General features: G+C 35.0%; 1 protein-coding gene across 1 annotated transcript in view; it reads left to right on the top strand.

The window, feature by feature from the left end:
- FAM227B (family with sequence similarity 227 member B) overlaps nt 1-21439 on the top strand; it is a 207468-nt gene that overhangs the window by 28599 nt on the left and 157430 nt on the right. Inside the window, 2 exon segments of the mRNA XM_044917859.1 lie at nt 8140-8241; nt 13357-13489. Coding sequence (XP_044773794.1) covers nt 8140-8241; nt 13357-13489 — 235 coding nt within the window.

Raw genomic sequence — 21439 nt, 5'->3', positions numbered from 1 at the left:
TAAGTGACATTATGGATAAATTTGGACTCTTTATTTTTATTACTTAATTCATGTATGTAGACTCTAATTCATTTTTGCACTGCTTAATAGAGCAAGAATTCAGGATGCTAGTGCTTTATTTTAAAGTTTTTATTTTAATTCCAGTTAACATAAATGTTATATTAGTTTCAGATATACAATATAGTGATTCAGCACTTCCATACATCACCTGGTGCTCCTTACAATAACTGCAGTCCTTAATCTCCATCATCTATTTAACACAACACCCCAATCCCCACCCCTCTGGTAACCATCAGTGCTCTATAATTAAAAGACTGTTTCTTGGTTTCTCTCTCTGTGTCTCTTATTTTCCCTTTGCTCGTTTGTTTTGTTTCTTAAATTCTACATATAAGTGAAATCATAGGGCATTTGTCTTTCTCTGACTGACTTACTTCACTTAGGATTATACACTCTAGCTCCATCCATGTCATTGTAAATGGCAAGATTTCATTTTTTATGTCTGAATAATATTGCGTTGCAATATATCACATCTTCCTTATCCATTCATTGATGGACACTTGGACTGCTTCCATATTTGTGCTATTGTAAATAATGCTGCCATAAACACATGGGTGTGTGTATCACTTTGAATTGTGTTTTTGTATTCTTTGGATAAATATCCAGTCGTGGGATTGTTGGATCATAAGTTGGATTAACTTTTTGAGGAACCTTCATGCTGTTTTGCAGAGTGGCTGCACCAGTTTGCATTTCCACCAACAGTGCAGGAGGGTTCCCATTTCTCCATATCCTCTCCAACACCTTTTGTTTCTTGTGTTGTTGATTTTAGCCATTCTGACAGAAGTAAGGTGATATGTCCTTATAGTTTTGATTTGCATTTCCCTGATGGTAAATGTTAATGAACATCTTTTCATGTCTCTGCTGGCCATCTGGATGTCTTCTCTGGAGAAATGTCTGTTTATGTCTTCTGCCCATTTTTTAATTGGATTATTTGGTTTTTGGGTGTTGAGTTTTATAATTTCTTTATATATTTTGGATACTAACCTTTTATCAGATATGTCATTTGCAAATATCTTCTCCCCTTCTGTAGGTTGCCTTTTAGTTGTGTTGATTTTTCCGTTGCTGTGCAGAAGCTTTTTATTTTGATGTAGTACCAATAATTTATTTTTGTTTTGTTTCCCTTGCCTGAGGAGATCTATCTTCTTTGCAGAAATGTCTGTTCATGTCTTCTGCGCATTTCTTGATTGGATTATTTGTTCTTTGGGTGTTGAGTTTGGTAAGTTCTTTATATATTTTGGATACTAGCCCTTTTTCTGATATGTCATTTGCAAATATGTTCTCCCATTCTGTCAGTTGTCTTTTGATTTTGTCAGCTGTTTCCTTTGCTGTGCAAATCTTTTTATCTAGATGAAGTCCCAATAGTTCATTTTTGCCTTTGTTTCCCTTGCCTTTGGAGATGTGTCTAGCAAGAAGTTGCTGTGGCTGAGGTTGAAGAGATTGCTGCCTGTGTTCTCCTCTAGGATATTGATGGATTTCTGTCTCCCATTTAGGTCTTTCATCCATTTTGAGTCTATTTTTTTGTATGGTGTTAGGAAATGGTCCAGTTTCATTCTTCTGCATGTGGCTGTCCAATTCTCCCAACACCATTTGTTGAAGAGACTGTCTTTTTCCCATTGGACATTCTTTTCTGCTTTGTTAAAGATGAGTTGACCATAGAGTTGAGGGTCCATTTCTGGGCTCTCTATTCTGTTCCATTGATCTATGTGTCTGTTTTTGTGCCAGTACCCTACTGTCTTGATGATTACAGCTTTGTAAGAGAGCTTGCAGTCTGGAATTGTGATGCCACCAGCTTTGCTTTTCTTTGCCAACATTCCTCTGGCTATTTGGGGTCTTTTCTGGTTCCATACAAATTTTAGGATTATTTGTTCCATTTCTTTGAAAAAAGTTGATGATATTTTGATAGGGATAGCATTGAATGTGTAGATTGCTCTAGGTAGCATAGACATTTTCACAATATTTGTTCTTCCAGTCCATGAGCATGGACCGTTTTTCCATTTCTTTGTGTCTTCCTCAATTTCTTTCATGAGTATTCTATAGTTTTCTGAGTACAGATCCTTTGCTTCTTTGGTTAGATTTATTCCTAGATATCTTATGGTTTTGGGTGCAGTTGTAAATGGGATCGACTCCTTAATTTCTCTTTCTTCTGTCTTGTTGTTGGTGTATAGAAATGCCACTGATTTCTGTGCATTGATTTTATATCCTGCCACTTTACTGAATTCCTGTATGAGTTCTCGCAATTTAAGTTGAGTCTTTCAGTAGTTACTCTGAATGTAAATGGGCTAAATGCCCCAATCAAAAGGCACAGGGTATCAGATTGGATGAAAAAGCAAGACCCATTGATACGCTGTCTGCAAGAGACTCATTTTAGACCCAAAGACACCTCCAAATTTAATGTGAGGGCGTGGAAAACCATTTATCATGCTAATGGACATCAAAAGAAACCTGGGGTGGCACTCCTTGTATCAGACAAATTGGATTTTAAATCAAAGACTGTAGTAAAAGATGTAGAGGGACACAATATCATACTTAAAGGATGTATCCAAGAAGAAGATCTAACAATTGTAAATATTTATGACCCTAACATGGGAGCAGTCAATTATATAAGCCAATTAATAACAAAATCAAAAATACACATCAATAATAATACAATAATAGAGAGAGCAAATGTGGTCCTAAGAGGGAAGTATATAGCACTACAAGCCTTTCTCAAGAAACAAGAAAGGTCTCAAATACACAACCTAACCCTACACCTAAAGGAACTGGAGAAGGAACAGCAAATAAAGCCTAAACCCAGCAGGAGAAGAGAAATAATAAAGATAAGACCAGAAATCAATGAAATAGAAACCAAAAGAACAGTAGAACAAATCAACGAAACTAGGAGCTGGTTCTTTGAAAGAATGAATAAGATTGATAAACCCCTGGCCAGACTTATGAAAAAGAAAAGAGAAAGGACCCAAATAAATAAAATCATGAATGAAAGAGGAGAGATCACAACCAACACCAAAGAAATACAAACAATTATGAGAACATATTATGAGCAACTATATGCCAACAAATTAGGCAATCTGGAAGAAATGGATGCATTCCTAGAGAAGTGTAATCTACCATAACTGAACCAGGAAGAAATAGAAAACCTAAACAGACCCATAACCAGTAAGGAAATTGAAGCAGTAATCAAAAGTCTCCCAACAAACAAGAGCCCAGCGCCAGATGGCTTCCCAGGGGAATTCTACCAAACATTTAAGGAAGAATTAATACCTATTCTTCTGAAACTGTTCCAAAAAATAGAAATGGAAGGAAAACTTCCAAACTCGTTTTATGAGGCCAGCATTACCTTGATCCCAAAACCAGACAAAGACCCCATCAAAAAGGAGAATTACAGACCAATATCCCTGATGAACATGGATGCAAAAATTCTCACCAAAATACTAGCAAACAGGATCCAACAGTACATTAAAAGGATTATTCACCATGACCAAGTGGGATTTATCCTGGGCTGCAAGCTTGGTTCAACATCTGCAAATCAATCAATGTGATATACTACATTAGTAAAAGAAAGAACAAGAGCCATATGATCCTCTCAATAGATGCGGAAAAAGCATTTGACAAAGTACAGCATCCTTTCTTGATTAAAACTCTTCACAGTGCTAGGGATTGAGGTACATACTTCAATATCATAAAAGCCATCTATGAAAAACCCACAGCGAATACCATTCTTAATGGGAAAAAAAATGAGACCTTTTCCCCCAAGGTCAGGAACACAGCGGGGATGTCCATTATTACCACTGCTATTCAACATAGTACTAGAAGTCCTAGCCTCAGCAATCAGACAACAAAAAGAAATAAAAGGCATCCAAATCAGCAAAGAAGAAGTTTATTAATTTTATTGATTTTTTTTTTTCCAAAGAATCAGCTCCTGGTTTCATTGACCTGTTCTATTTTTTTTTAGTTTCTGTATCATTTATTTCTGCTCTAATCTTTATATTTCCCTCCTTCTGCTGGTTTTAGATTTTGTTTGTTGTTCTTTTTCTAGCTCCTTTAGGTGTAAGGTTTGTTTATTTATTTGAGATTTTTCTTGTCTCTTGAGATAGGACTGTATTGCTATAAACTTCCTTCTTAGAAACGCTTTCGTTGCATCCCAAGGTTTTTGGACTGCTGTGTTTTCATTTTCATTTGTTTCCTTGTACTTTTTTTATTTCTTATTTTATTTCCTGGTTGATCCATTCATTGTTTAGTAGCATGCTATTTAACCTCCATTTATTTGTGGTCTTTCTAGATTTTTTCTTGTGGTTGACTTCTATTCTCATAGCATTGTGATCAGAAAAGATGTATGGTATGACTTCAATCTTCTTAAATTTGTTGAGGCTGGTTTTCTGGGCTAATATGTTATCTATTCTGGAGAATGTTCTGTTTGCACTTGAAAAGAATCTGTATTCTGCTGTTTTAGGATGGGATGTTCTGACTATATCTGTTAAACCCATCTGTTCCAGTACATCATTCAAAGCTATTTTTTCCTTGTTGCTTTTCTGTCTATATGATCTGTCCATTGATATAAGTGGGGTGTTAAAGTCTTCTACTACTATTATATTACTGATTAGTTCCTTTATGTTTGTTATTAACTATTTTATGTATTTGGATGCTCCTATGTTGGGTGCATAAATATTTACAATTGTTGTATCTTCTTGTTGGATTGTCTCCTTTATTATTGTATCATGTCCTTCTTTGCCTCTTGTTATAGCCTTTGTTTTAAAGTCTATTTTGTCCTATATTTAAGTATTGCTACTCTGGCTTTCCTTTGACATCCACATCCTTTGCATAATAGCTGTTTCTCCATCCCTTCACTTTGAATCCGCAGATGCCTTAAGTCTAAAATGTGTCTCTTGTAGGCAGCATATAGGTGGGTCTTATTTTTTTTGTCCATTCTGTCACCCTATGTATTTTGACTGGAGCATTTAGTCCATTTAAATTTAGAGTAACTATTGATAGATATGCATTTGTTGCCATTTCATTACTTGTTTTGTGGTTGTCTTTGAAGATTTTCTCTGATCCTTTCTTGTCTTTCTCTCATGTTTTGGTGATTTTTTTAGTGATATATTTGGATTTCTTTCCCTTTATTTTTGGTATATTTATTAGTTGTTTTGGCATATTGTTACCATTAGGTTTGCATATAACCTCTTCTGCATATATCAGTCCATATTAAATTGATGGTTGTTAAAGTTTGAACCTATTCCTCCCCTCCACCCACATTTTAGATATATTGTATCATGTTTTATACCCTTGACTATTTTTTATAGAAATATTCATTTTTATTACTTTTGTGTTCCCTGTTTTGTGTTACACTGTCACTTTTGGTCTCTCCTTTCCACTCAGAGTTCCCTTTAATATTTCTTGCAGGGCTGATTTAGTGGTCACAAACTCCTTTAGTTTTGGTTTGTCTGGGAAACTCTTTATCTCTCCTTATACTCTGAATGATAGTCTTGTTGGATAGGGTATTCCTGGCTGCAGATTGTTCCCATTCAGCACTTTGAATATATCATGCCACTCCCTTCTTCTGGCTTAAAAAGTTTCTGTTGTAAAATTTCCTGCTAACTTTATGGGTTTTCCCTTGTAAGTTACTGACTTCTTTTGTCTTGCTGCTTTTAAGATTTGTTTTTCTTTATCACTATATTTTGCAAAATTAATTACAATATGTCTGGTGTGGGTCTGCTTTTATTGATTTTGATAGGAGTTCTTAGTGTCTCCTGGATCTGGACATCTGTTTCCTTCCCCAGATTAGGGAAGTTTTCAACTATTATTTCTTCAAATAAATTTTCTGCCCCTTTTCTCTCTCTTTTTTTGGGACTCCTATAATACGAATATTATTGCATTTGATGGAGTCATTGAGTTCCCAAGTCTTTTCTAGTTTTGCATAACTTTTTTCTTTCTTTTGTTAAGCTTGATTACTTTCCATTAATCTGTCTTCTCTGTCATTAATTCATTCCTCTGCTTCTGACATCCTGCTATTCATTCCATCAAGCGTGTTTCTCATTTCATTTATTGAGCCCTTTATCTCCACTATGTTATTTCTTATCTCTCTGGTAAGGCTCTCACTCATATCTTTCACTCTTTTCTCAATTCCAGTGAGTATCCTTATGATCATTGTTTTAAATGCTTCATCAGGTGTGTTACTTATATCTGCTTTGCTTAGATCTCTGGTTATGGCCTTGTCCTGTTCTTTCATTTGGGATAAATTTCTCTGTCTTCTCATTTATCTACCTCTGTGTGTCTGTTTCTTTGTGTTAAGAAAGTCAGCTATGTCTTCTGCTCTTGAAAGTAGTGACTTTATGAAGGGGAGACCCTAGAGTGCGCTGCAGTGTAGTGTCCCCTGTTCACCAGAACTTGGCATTAAGGAGAGTATCCTATGTGTTTTGCTTATAACCTGCTGTTGTGTTTGAGTCACGTTTCCTTTCTGTGCAGTCATCTGTACTGACTCTGCCTGTTGTGGGCTGTGCTTCCTCTCCATGGTGTTAATGGGACTCAGGCAGGTCAGTTCTGAGGGGACTTGCCTGAAGGGGAACTTGGAAGTGGGGCAGCAGTGTTAGCAAGATTTGCATTGGGCCACTAGGCCTATGCTGGATCCCCCAACATGCTGCTTTACCTGGGAACTGTGTGCCAGGGCAGCCGGGAGCATAAGGCTGGGCCCAGCATGTGATGGTGGCCAGGGGCATGCAGCTACGCATGGCGTGGTGGCTGGGGGCATGCAGCTAGGCGTGGTGTGGTGGCTGGGTGTGGCACACAGCAGCAGTTGTACACCTGGCAGCTGGACAGGGCACACATGCAGCTTTAACAAAATTTGCCCTGAGCCCTGGGCCAAGGCTATAAGTGTCTTTATAGCCTTGCCTCCTGCAGGTGGTTTTGTATTTATGCTGGGGAGTGGGGAAGGAAAAGGCGCCTGCCAGCTCCCTCATTTTTGGAGAAGTCTACCAACACATCTGAAGTCAGTATGAACAGACTTATTTCCCATTTGCCCTCAGCATTGTGTAAACTGTCATTTTTATGTTGCCTCTTTGCACAGGCTGCTGTCCCTTTAAGGGTGATGACTCAGCTATCACTTGACCTCCTGGCTCACCCAGTGTTGAGTCAGGTGACTTTTAAAGCACTGGTTATCAAACAGGAGGAATTCAGCCCTTTTAGTTTTTAAAGCCAAATGTTATGGAGATTAGTTTTCCCTGTGTGAGCTGCCTGTTGTGAGGGCCCATTTCTCTGCCCTCTTCAGGCAAGCAGCTCCCTCCCTCCTGAGGGCAGTCTCTCTCTATCTTTCTGACCTTCCTAATGTTTCAGAGGCAATTTCTTCTCTAAATTTAGTTGTAGAGTTTGTTCTGCCAGTCTTCAAATTGAGCTCTGGTTTACTAACTTGGATATGGATGATAACCTAGCTGTAAATGTGGATGGGGTGAGCTCAGGAATCCCTACTATATCATCTTCCCAAGCTCATCCTCTCAGGACTTTACTATAATATTGACATTATTATTATCTATACATTTTTTTCTTCTTACAACATATTTACCGTGTCTTAGTTTAGCCATCATGTCACAATTTTACTAGTTCTGGCTGTGGTTGTCTCATCCTAGTAAGTGCTTTAATTTCATACTGAGTTACTGTTAATGATAGAGTTGGAGTAGATATAGGACAAGAGAAAGTAATAATCATTGATTGCCTCTACATGCCAGCTTTAATGCAGGAACCTTCATTAACTCATCAAACGTGTGCTTTCTGTGTGCCAGGCACTGTGCTAAGTGCTTGAATTACAAAGCCAAACTAAACATGATTCTTGTCCTTATTTTACTACATATGTATATTTTACATACATTTGGCAGATGAAGAAACTAAGACTGATTAACTAGCCCAGGGTAAGGCAACTAATGAATAATAAAGCCAGTATTCAAATTCAGCTCTGCATGGTACCAAACCCATGCTCATTCTCACTGCAGCAACTGATCTGCCTTTTAAGAATAAATAAAATTACTGACATTATGTGTACAAATTCCAACTTTAAATTATAATATTTATGTTTTTAATTTCATACATGTTTTATTTTTTAAGCCTGACAGAGAAAATCAAGATTCCTTGTTCGACAGAATTTCAGAAAGCTATGTGATACTTTTCATGAGCATCCCTACAAGTCGAAAAGATGCATTCCTTCAGGTAAACATAGAAATTAACTGGTTACACTAAGCATTTTTAGAACAAATGAAATTTTAAAAATAGTCATTTTATTTAAACACCTATTAGAACATATTTTGTTACTTTGAAAGCAAATTTCCTGAAGTAAAGTAAGTAATGGTCATGTTTTAAAAGTGATGTTTCCCCCTCATTATATTGTATTCCATTGCCTAAAAGTCTTACAGAATCTCCTTAGTGTGGTATAGGTATTTTGTTTGCATATTGATAATTTGAAAACCACTATCTTATTCTGTGTATATTCTTGGTTTTTTGTTTACCTATAAAATTATCATTTTTCTGTAATCATCAAGAGCTGTAATCATAAGACAGTAGGGTACTGGCACAAAAATAGACACATAACACCATACACAAAAATAGACTCAAAATGGATGAAAGACCTAAATGTGAGACAGGAACCCATCAAAATCCTAGAGGAGAACACAGGTAGCAACCTTTTTTGCCCTCAGGCGCAGCAACTTCTTCCTAGAAACATCGCCAAAGGCAAGGGAAGCAAGGGCAAAAATGAACTATTGGGGCTTCATCAAGATAAAAAGCTTTTGCACAGTAAAGGAACAGTCAACAAAACCAAAAGCCAACCGATAGAATGGGAGAAGGTATTGGCAAATGACATATCAGATAAAGGGCTAGTATCCAAAATCTATAAAGAACTTATCAAACTCAACACCCAAAGAACAAATAATCCAATCAAGAAATGGGCAGAAGACATGAACAGACATCTGCAAAGAAGACATCCAAATGGCCAACAGGCACATGAAAAAGTGCTCAGCATCACTCAGCATCAGGGAAATCCAAATCAAAACCTCAATGAGATACCTAGTCAGATACCTGACTTAACTCTAGTCAGAATGGCTAGAGTTAAGTCAGGAAATGACAGATGTTGGTGGGGATGCGGAGAAAGGGGAACCCTCCTACACTGCTGGTGGGAATGCAAGCTGGTGCAACCACTCGGGAAAGCAGTACAGAAGTTCCTCAAAAAAGTTGAAAATAGAGCTACCATATGATCCAGCAATTGCACTACTGGGTATTTACCCCAAAGATACAAGTGTAGTGATCTGAAGGGGCACCTGCACCCCAGTGTTTATAGCGGCAATGTCCACAATAGCCAAACTATGGAAAGAGCCTAGATGTCCATCAACAGATGAATGGATAAAGAAGATGTGATAAATACACACACACACACACACACACACTGGAATATTATGTAGCCATCAAGAAACCAAAATCTTGCCTTTTGCAACAACATGGATGGAACTAGAAGGTATTATGCTAAGCGAAATAAATCAATCAGAGAAAAACAATTATCATATGATCTCACTTAACATGAAGAATTTGAGAAACAAGGCAGAGGATCATAGGGGAAGGGAGGGAAAAATGAAACAAGATAAAACCAGAGAGGGAGACAAACCATAAGAGACTCTTTTTGTTGTTGTTGTTAAGATTTTATTTGTTTATTTGACAGAGAGAGAGACAGGGAGAGTGGGAACACAAGCTGGAGGAGTGGGAGAGGGAGAAGCAGGCTTCCCTCAGAGCAGGGAGCCCAATGCGGGGCTTGATCCCAGGACACTAGGATCATGACCTGAGCTGAAGGCAGACACTTAACAACTGAGCCACCCAGGCGCCCCACAATAAGAGACTCTTAATCTCAGGAAACAAACTGAGGGTTGCTGGAGTTAAGGGGGTTGGGAGGAATGGGGTGGCTGGGTGATGGACATTGGGGAGGGTATGTGCTATGGTGAGTGCTGTGAATTGTGTAAGACTGTTGAATCACAGATCTGTACCCCTGAAACAAATAATACATTACAGTATTTAAAAAAATAATAAAAATAAAAGAAAAATAAAATGTGTAGGAATTTCATTACATACTTTTAAATTTAAACATCCAGCACCTCAAAGCAGAAGTCACATTCAGATGCTTTGTTGTGTTGACATCTGTAAATCAGATATACATTCATATTTTGGAGTTGATAACTGTTTTCTTGGGTAAAACAAACTTAAAAACAGTAAAATATCCTTCACAATGAAAATATAAACAAACTTACATTGCCAGACAATATGTTCAGTCTTCACCTATCTTTCTTACTCAAAGCCATATATGTGCAGTGTCTATAAAAGGAAACCAGTAGTGGACTGGGAATAAGACTTGGTCTCATGTTCAGAATCTGCTACTAATTACCTGGGTGATCTTGGCAACACATTTAGTCTCTCAGTTCCATAGCTGGAAGAGCTTGATTAGAACTGTGATTCATAAATTGTCATTTTGTAGAATAGTGGTGTTCTGAAAGATGGACTAGGATTTTCTCTGCTAATTTTGAAGTATTTTTTCTTATTTCCATATAAAAGCTAGTTAATGGTTAGGATTTTTGGCAAATTGTCTAGAAATGACAAAAACAGCTGTTTCTCCTATCCATAATCTTTTACTTAGTCTATCCTTTTGTGGTGAATGAGCCTAGCCTACCCACATGGTTTGATGAAATCAAGCATGCTTTAACATAATGCTCTTGAGAAAAGGATAACAGGCCTATTTAAAGTGGGCAAAGAAAGTACTGGCACCATTGCATATCCCCCATTCTCCAATTTATAGCCCTACACTTTTGGTCCAAATGTTCTCCCCTGGGATGGATATGCCTTTCGATAGATGTTATATTTATAACCTTTCTCAAATCACGACTTGATTTTCTTCTGGGTCCCTATTTTTTGTGGCTTTTTCTGAGGAGAAATAAGAAGTTGTTTAATCAAGATTCAAAGCCTCTTTGAGAATAAGATGTACATCTTGGTGATTTGACCCCTTGGCCTGGGTTCAGTCTTCTTTTAATACTTCCCGTTTATGCTTGAGAATGAGGACACCTTGCTATACATCTATCTCCCCCAGAGCTGTTTAAGTAGAAATAAAGTCTTATCTCTTATTGACAAATTTCCATTATTTTTAACTCATTCAAACAAGTCAGGGTTTTGTTACTGCTTGCTCATCTGATTTACCTTGGACCTAACAAAGAGAAATTTATTAATTTTTAAGAATTTTAAAGTCATCGTCATGTCCCACTATTCAGTACAAATTAGCTGAATCTAAACATATTTAGTGTGACTTTTACTTCACTTTCTTCCAGTGTCATACAATGATAGACCTTCAGAAATTTTCCCAACACAATTTGACACTTGATCCTTAATCATGAAGATGAGATATTCACAGAAAGCTTTTAGAATTTCCCCTTATTCACCTTGTTCAACCTTTTAATTTTAATAGTATGATTTTTTATACCAAAATATATTATTGTTCCTGGTAGTAAAAATGTTCATGATTCATTTCAGTAAAATTAAATATACAAATATGTTAAAACATTCCCCCCCCACCACCAAAAAAAATCATGGCGTTCTTCAAAGAATATTATCACTTATCAGCAAATATTATCACTTACCACCTGGAGTAGATGACTGTATTAGTTTCTTATTGTTGCTATAACAAATTATCACAAATTTAGTGACTTTTAAGACAATAAAAATTCATTGTTTTAGAGTTATAGAAGCCAGAAGTCCAAAAATGAGTCTTCCAGGACTAAAATCAAGGTATCAACAGGGCCAATTTCTTTAAGAGGCCCTAAAGGAGAATCCATTTCTTGCCTTTTCTAGCTTCTGGTGGCTGCCAGCATTTCTTGGAGTCTGGTCATATTATTCTACTCTCTTTTCTCTGCCATCCCATTGCCTTCTTCTCTTCTGTAGTAAAAATTTCCATAGCCTTCCTCTTATAAAGACATTTGTGATTGCAATTAAGGCCCACTGGATAATCCAATATAATCTCCCCATTTTAAGATCTTTAACTTAATGAAACCTGCAAAGCCCTTTTGCTGTATAAATGAACATTTACACACTCCCAAGGATTGGGACAGTGACCTCTAAGGGACACTTAGATTGCAAAATTTTACATTTAATATTAAGGGCTAAATGTGATTTTAGATATTTATTTGGTTGCTGAATACCAGAATAATAAATAAATTTTTTTTTAAATTTAAAGAAAAATGTAACTTTTATGTTTAGTTACTTCCTAAGAGGAATTTAGTAGTTTAGGGATTTTAAGTCTAATAGAATAATGGTAGAACCATATATTTGTTGATATCCGATCATAGTTTTCATATGTAAACAATACAGTAGTAACTGCAATATATTAACTCACCTAAACAGACTTAAGTTATTTAAAAATATGCTTGCGGGACGCCTGGGTGGCTCAGATGGTTAAGCATCTGCCTTCGGTTCAGGTCATGATCTCAGGGTCCTGGGATCAAGCCCTGCATAGGGCTCCCTACTCAGCAGGGAGTCTGCTTCTCCCTCTCGCTCTACTGTTCCCCCTGCTTGTGCTCTCTCACTCTCTCTGTCAAATAAATAAATAAAATCTTTAAAATAAAATAAAAAAGTAAAAATAAATAAATAAATAAATAAAAATATGCTTGCTACTCTTACCCCCCCCACACACACATACACACAGAATGATAATTATGTGAGGTGATAGAGGTGTTAGTTAATGCTATAGTGGTAATCGTATTGCAATATGTAAGTGTATCAAATCAACATGTTGTATACCTTAAACTTACACAGTGTTATATGTCAATTATATTTTAATTAAAAAATACATAAATATACTTTTTATTATAATGATCTGTATATGTCACTTTCTAAAATAGGATAACAATACCAAGGTTAAATGAAATAATCATCAAACTTTATCTTAAAATATAATCATCAAACATAATCTTGTTAACTTCATCCTTTATCCAAATTAAATTTTCTAAACGAAATAATCATCAAAACTTAAAATAGAATCATCAAACTTTATCTTAATTGTTAAATTCATCTTTTTATCCAAATTAAATTTTCTAAAATGTGAACAAATAGCCAAATTGACTTTATTTTCAACTCTTCTTTGTTCATGTCCCTCAATTAGGGGTACAAAGAAGTTATAAGTGGCCAAATGCAAGCTATAAGAAAAAAGGAACATGTATTTTCACATACTTAATAATAATTTCTTTGGTAGTTGACATATACTATATAAAATATAAAATTATTCTAATATGACTCTATTTTTGGTAGGTGTATCCTGACTGTTTGGCACAGGCCATCTATGCAACATTCCAGGAAGCATTTCCAGAATCGAGTAATTTTTTTAATGATGAATTTAAAGAGGATTTGGGGAATAATATTTTTCTCTGGTTGTCAGGTATGAGTATATCATTTACATATTGATCATTATTTTGATACCTAAAACTATTCGTATACAGTATCTTGTTTACTCCAGCTAAAAAAATTGGTAATTCTTTGCCTTACAAAACATGCCATATTGATGCCTATGTTTTAAAAAAATAATTATTTATTTTCTTCTGAAAGTTTTGCTATAACAAAATTAATCTGTTATTAGCTTTAGAAGCCAAATAATTTTATAGACAATGGAATTATTATAGAAAATTGAATTTCCATAAAAATAAAGTTATACTATATATATTTATATTTGGAAGGTAAATAGTTTAAGTTTCCTTGGAATGCTACTGACCTTTTTATGGCAAATAATACTGGTTAAATTCTAGAGCTAACTGAGTTCCTTGCAGAAATACAATCAATCACTAATCAAGGAAAAGTTGTTTTTTGAATCATGGTATATGTGTAGCTGGGAGTGATAGGACTGAAAGGCTGAAGGAAAGTAAAGTTCTATCCTAGAGCATTTAGCTAGAGATTTAGGTACTTGAGTTTAAAACTAACGTATAGTTTCATATTCCGGAGTGACCTTCCCAACACTTTTTTTTTTTTTTAAGACTGCTTTACTCTTATGGACTACCAGAAGCTATTTTCAAATAGTTCTTCTTGTAAATCTTTTGATACAAATTTTGACTGACTTTTAAAACTGTTTTATACCAGTTCTTAGCAACCAAACCATTTCTAAAAGAAAATGTTTCATATTTTAAGAAGGGAGCCCTTGAGAGGTAAAGACTAGAAAACAGCCCTGAGAAACCAACCCCCACTCAGTCAACACACACAGTCAAGAGACTCCTAATTATAGAGAAAAATCCAACTAATTCTAATATAAGAAATAAAAAGGGAATGGACACAGCATTCATGCCAAGATACCATATGAAAAAATGTGATGAAGAACAGGACAACTTTCCTACTGACCTATTCTAGACTGTATTGTGTCCCCCAAAATTCACATTTTGATGTTCTAACCCCCAGTACACCTCAGAATGTGACTACATTTCAATATAGGAATTTAAATAGGCAATTAGGTTAAATGAGATCATTTGAATGAGCCCTAATCTAATAAGACTGGTGTCCTTAGAATAGGGAGACACCAGGGATATGTATTCACAGAGAAAAGGCCATGTGAGGACACAGCAAAAAGTTAGCCATTTGTAAGCCAAGGAGAGAGGCCTTACGAGAAATCAAACCTGATGGCACCTTGATCTTGGACTTCCAGCCTCCAGAACTATGATGAAATAAATTTCTGTTGTTGAGGTCCTCCAGCCTATAGCATTTTTGTTATGACAGCCCTAGCAAACTAACACAGATTTTTAATACTCAATAGAAAAAAGTTAACAAAAACATGAAATTTTTAACCCAGCAATTAAAAAATGGAACACAGCAGAAATAAGTTATAATCAACTTTCTAACAAAAACTTCTAAGAAATAATGAAACAATCATAGTTGTAAGGGGAGAATACAAATAGGAAACATAGGAAGTCCATGGAACTTCCTATGGGAAGAACCCAGCTATACACACACACACGTATACATGAAATCACCATGTTGACCAAGAGATAGAACATATCCAGAATGTAGTTGTGATTTTGGTTTCTGTTTTACCCAAAAGTCTTCTGAGATAGTGCCTTTTAATGGCAAAGTCTTTTGTGTTTATATTTTAGTTATTAATGTCTACTTTTTTGCTTTATGTTAAAGACTATGGCTTGTATCATATTTGGAGTTTGGAAGTTATTGAATTGTTTCTATTATATAATGATGATACATAGCAAAATATTATAAATGGTACCTAGTGACTTGAAAACAAAGATATATTCCTATTTGTCAGAAATAGAATTCTATGTATTCTCTGTGTGGTTGCATAGACTAGTAGACATGTGTGTTTCCATAGGATTTTATTTGTATTTCCAATGGTTTTAATATGTGCTGTATCTTTAATCAATTAAAAATCCCTTTTCTCTTATAAAAATATATGAGTTCACAAAAGAGAGAAAAATTCTTTTTGTCTAACATAAATCTTCACCTGATACAGTTTAGATATATCTTTTACTCTTAAATTTACAATGAATAATTTTTAGGGATTTTAGCTACCAGTAAAATAATACTGAATCAATTTTATAGATACATAAAATTGGATTTTTTTCTAGTCTTTAATTATAGTCCTGTTATTATAGAGGCAAACATATTGATTTGACTTCTACCCAACGTTATCTAAAAAAAATTAATATTATAGGAAGAATCCCTTTACTCTTGCCATGACCAGGCAAGGATCAATAGGTAAGTTTTAGGATCATTGTCATCTTAACTTTATTGAGTCATCCAACTCATGAAAAAGGCATATCTCCCTACTTATTTAGGATTTTGGTAACTTATCTCAGTATATTTTATATTTCAGCATATAAATCTTGTACATACTTTATTGTTTTTCCTTGGCGTTTTCGGAGTGTTATTAGAAATACTTTAAATTTCATTTTCAGACTATTGCTAATGAATTATAATTTGCCTTTTAATTTGTTTAATTAATTTAATTCGATCCATAGTTTATCTGTACATACTTTTGGGTTTTCTGCGTATAAAATCTTATCCTCTGCAAAAAAATTTCTATTTCTTCAGTTTCCAGTTATTTCACTTCATTTTTTTTGCATTATACTGAATACAACTTTATAATTAATATTGACAATTCCAAAGGCACCTCACACCTGTCAAAATGACTAAAATCAACAACACAAGAAACAACAGGTGTTGGCAAGGATGTGGAGAAAATGGAACCCTCTTGTACTGTTGGTGGGAATGCAAACTGGTGCAGCCACTGTGGAAAACAGCATAAGGTGCCTCAAAAAGTTAAACATAAAATTACCCTATGATCTAGCAATTGCACTACTAGGTATTTGCCCAAAGAATGCAAAAATACTAACTCAAAGGGATATATGCATGTACAATAGACAAATTATGAAAACAGCCCAAGTGTCCATTGACTGATGAATGGATAAGAAAGAAGTAGTATATATATATATATATATATATACACACACACACACATATATATACATATGTATATATACACACACATATATACATATATATATACACACACACACACACAGACACACACAATGGAATATTACTTAGCCATAAAAAAGAATGAAATCCTGCCATTTGCAACAGTATAGATGGAGCTAGAGAGTTTTATGCTAAGTGAAATAAGTTCAATCAGAGAAAGACAAATACTGTATGATATCATTCATATGTGGAATTTAAGAAACAAAACAATGAGCAAAGGGGAAGAAAAGAGCAAGGCAAGCCAAGAAACAGACTCAACTATAAAGAACAAACTGATGGTTACCAGAAGGGAGGTGGGTGGGGGGATGGGTGAAATAGGTGATGGGGATTAAGGAATGCACTTGTGATGAGCACTGGGTAATGTATGGAATTGTTGAATCACTATATTGTACACCTGAAGCTAATATTGCACTGTATGTTAACTAACTGAAATTCAAATAAAAACTTGAAACAGACAAAAAACTTTAAAAAATTGAAACCTACATTTTCTTAGAATAAAAGGCTGACATGCTCGTGGGAGTTTAAATTAGTACAACCATTTTGGATAGCTGCCAATATCTACTAAAATTGAACGTATACAGACTTTTAACCTGGCATGTCTACGATTCCCAGGTACATCCCTTACAGAAATGTGCATGTTTCTGTACACCAAAGATATAAAATGTTTATAACAGCACTATTTATTTGATAATCAAAACAAACTATCCAAATGCCCATCAATAATATGAAGTTTAAATAAATTATGGAATATTCATATCATGAAATACTGCCAGAAATGAGAATGAGCAAATTACAATTATATTCAACAGTATGATCAAATCATACAAACATAGTTGAGGGGGGGAAAAAGCCAGAAACAAAAGAGTAGATCCTGTATGAATCCACTGATAAATCAGCATTTGGCAAAACTAATCTATAGTGTTAGGAGTGAAGATAATAGTTGTCCTTGGAAATGGGTGATTAGAAAAGAGAGCTCCTAGAGTGCTGAATATTGTTTCTGGGTGCTGGTAACATGAGCACCATGTATTAAATTCTGAAAATTCATTGAGCTGATCTGTACATTTTTAAAAATGTTTATATGCATTGATAAAAAGTTAAGTTGAAAACAAAGGCTGCACGAGAGTCTCTGTGATTTTTTTTTTTAAGATTTTATTTATTTGCAAGAGAGAGAGAATGAGAGACAGAGAGTATGAGAGGGAGGAGGGTCAGAGGGAGAAGCAGACTGCCTGCCAAGCAGGGAGCCTGATGTGGGACTCAATCCCAGGACTCCAGGATCATGACCTGAGCCGAAGGCAGTCGCTTAACCAACTGAGCCACCCAGGCGCCCCTCTGTGATTTTTTTTTAATCATGAATATGTTTTTACAGATTTCTATCCCATTGCTTTTTCTCATATTGCATATCCATCAAGAGTCACATGCTTCCTGAATCTATCCTCATAAATGACCTTTTCAACTTTTACTACATTTTATCTTTCACTTGTGACTATTTTGCTTTGGCTAGAGCACTTGTTGAAAAAATTTTATGACATGTTTTTCTTATTTCTTTATTGAGGAAAGGTTTATATCATAGATCTAAAATACCAAATTCAGCATTCTCCTCCTTAATATATCAAAAATTTCTTTTTCAGGATGACGTAATCACTATTAGATGATAAAGTAATTATCTCTATTAGGTAATTAATCACTTTATTTTTCTGTCTTTACATTATATATTCAATTCCATTGCTTACATTATCAGTTGGCTTTCATTTTTGTTTCATTTTTTCACAAAATTTTTATTACCAGAATTCCTTATACACAGTAAGAAAACAGAGCACCAGAGACTCTATTATTTTCCTCTTACTACTGTAACAAAATTACCACTTAGCAATTTAAAACAACACAACGTATTATCTTACACTCCTGGAAGTCAGAAATCCAAAATGAGTCTCACTAGGCTAAAATCAAGATGTTAGGAGAGCTGTGTTTCTTCTACAGGTTTTGTGGAAGAATTTTTTTTACTCATTTAGAAACTGTGTACATTCTTTGCCTCATGGCCTTCTTCCATCTTCAAAGCTAGCAATGGCTCATCAGTTCCAGATAAGAGCTAAAAGGAAAAAAAAAAATGGCCAACCAAGCATACTTTAACAAGCAAATGTGTCCATCAAAAGTGAAGGTGAGATATTTTCTCTAACAAACAAAACCTAAGGAAGTTCACCAGAACTGCCTTACAAAAATACTGAAAGGAGTTCTTCAAGCTGAAATGAAAGGACACTAATTAATAACAAAAAATTATATAAAAATATACAACACACTGGTAAAGGTAAGCATATAGTTAGATTCAGAATATCCTAATACTGTAGAATGGTAGTGTGTTAACCACTTAATTCTAGTATAAAAGTTAGACAAAATATTAAAAATTAGCTATGGCTGTAATAATTTCTTCATAGAGATACAATATAAAAGGATGTAAACAGTGACACCAAAAACATAAAAGGGGGGGGGAGTAAAAGAGTAGTTTTGGGTATGCAAAGTTAAATTATCAGCATAAAATAGACTTATATGATGTTTTATGTAACCCTCACAGTAAGCACAAAGCAAAACCTAAGCAAATCCATAAGAGATAAAGAGAAGGGAATCAAAGCAAGCCATTATGGAAAATCATCAATTCACAAAGGAAGGCAACAAGAGAGGCAGAAAGGAACAAAGGAGCCACAAAGATTCCATAAAACAATTAATGAGATGACATCAGTAAATCCTTACCTAACTATAATTAATTATATAATCCAATCAAAATACATAGAGTGGATGGATGGATGGATAAAAAAAGCAACAGCCAACATTATGCTGCCTACAAGACTCACTTCAGCTTTAAGGACACACTCAAAATGAAGCGATGGAAAAGATATTTCATGCAAGTAGAAACCAAAAGAGAGCAGGGATAGTTATAATTATATTACAGAAAATATACTGTAAGCCAAAAATGGTAACAAGAGACAAAGAAGATCATTATATAATTAAGGGGCAATTCATCAAGAAGCTATAACAATTGTAAATAGAATGACATCAGAACACCTAAAAATATTAAGCAACAATTAAATAGTAGGAGACTTCAATACTCCACTTTCAGCAATGGGTAAATCATTCAGGCAGAAAATGAACAAGGACACATTGGAATTGAACCATATGTTAGACCAAATGGACCTAACAGACATTTATAGAACCTACCATCCATCCATCACCAGCAGAATATACATTCTTCTCAAGCACACATGGAACATTTTCCAGGATAGAGCATATAGAGCATATGTTTGGGCTCAAAGCAAGTATTAATAAATTTAAGAAGATTGAAATCATACCAAATATCTTTTTGAACCACAAATTTTATAAAACTAGAAATCAGTAACAGGAAAGTTAGAAAATCACAAATATGCACAAATTAAACAACACACTCCTGAACAACCAGTGGGTCAAAGAATCAATCAAGAGAAAAATTTAAAAAAATGTCTTGAAACAAATGAAAATAGAAATACAATATATACAAAACTATGGAATGCTGTCAAAGCCATCTTAAGAACGAATTTTATAGTAATAACTACCTGCATCAAGAAAAAAGAAAGATATCAAACATACAACCTAACTTTACACCTCAAGGAACTAGAAAAAGAATGACAAACTAAACCCAAAGTTAGCAGAAGGAAGGAAATAACAAAGAAGACAATAGAAAAAAGTCAATGAAACTAAAAGGTGTTTTTTTTTAAAATATAAAATTGACAAATCTTTAGCTAGATGAAGAAAAAAAGGATTCAAATAAATAAAAATGAAAGAGGAGACATTACAACTGATACCACAGAAATACAAAGGATCAAAAGAGACCACTATGAACAATTATATACCAAAAAATTGGACAACCTAGAAGAAATGGATAAATTCCTGGAAACATAAAATTTATCAAGACTTCCTTGATGAACATGGATGCAAAAATTCTCACCAAAATACTAGCCAATAGGATCCAACAGTACATTAAGAGGATTATTCACCACGACCAAGTGGGATTGATCCCTGGGCTGCAAGGTTGGTTCAACATCCACAAATCAATCAATGTGATACAATACATTAACAAAAGAAAGAACAAGAACCATATGATCCTCTCAACAGATGCAGAAAAAGCATTTGACAAAGTACAGCATCCTTTCTTGATCAAAACTCTTCAGAGTATAGGGATAGAGGGTACATACCTCAATATCATAAAAGCCATCTATGAAAAACCTACAGCAAATATCATTCTCAATGGGGAAAAACTGAGAGCTTTCCCCCTAAGGTCAGGAACGCGGCAGGGATGTCCACTATCACCACTGCTATTCAACATAGTATTGGAAGTCCTAGCCTCAGCAATCAGACAACAAAAAGAAATCAAAGGCATCCAAATTGGCAAAGAAGAAGTCAAACTCTCACTCTTTGCAGATGATATGATACTTTATGTGGAAAACCCAAAAGACTCCACCCCAAAACTGCTAGAACTCATACAGGAATTCAGTAAAGTGGCAGGATATAAACTCAATGCACAGAAGTCAGTGGCATTCCTATACAGCAACAACAAGACAGAAGAAAGAGAAATTAAGGAGTCGATCCCATTTACAATTGCACCCCAAACCATAAGATACCTAGGAATAAATCTAACCAAAGAGACAAAGGATCTGTACTCAGAAAACTATAAAATACTCATGAAAGAAATTGAGGAAGACACAAAGAAATGGAAAAACGTTCCATGCTCATGGATTGGAAGAACAAATATTGTGAAGATGTCAATGCTACCTAGAGCAATCTACACATTCAATGCAATCCCCATCAAAATACCATCCACTTTTTTCAAAGAAATGGAACAAAT

Source organism: Neomonachus schauinslandi, chromosome 9 (assembly GCF_002201575.2).
Source record: "Neomonachus schauinslandi chromosome 9, ASM220157v2, whole genome shotgun sequence".
Classification (NCBI taxonomy): domain Eukaryota; kingdom Metazoa; phylum Chordata; class Mammalia; order Carnivora; family Phocidae; genus Neomonachus; species Neomonachus schauinslandi.
This window is presented reverse-complemented; position numbering and strand designations above follow the sequence as displayed.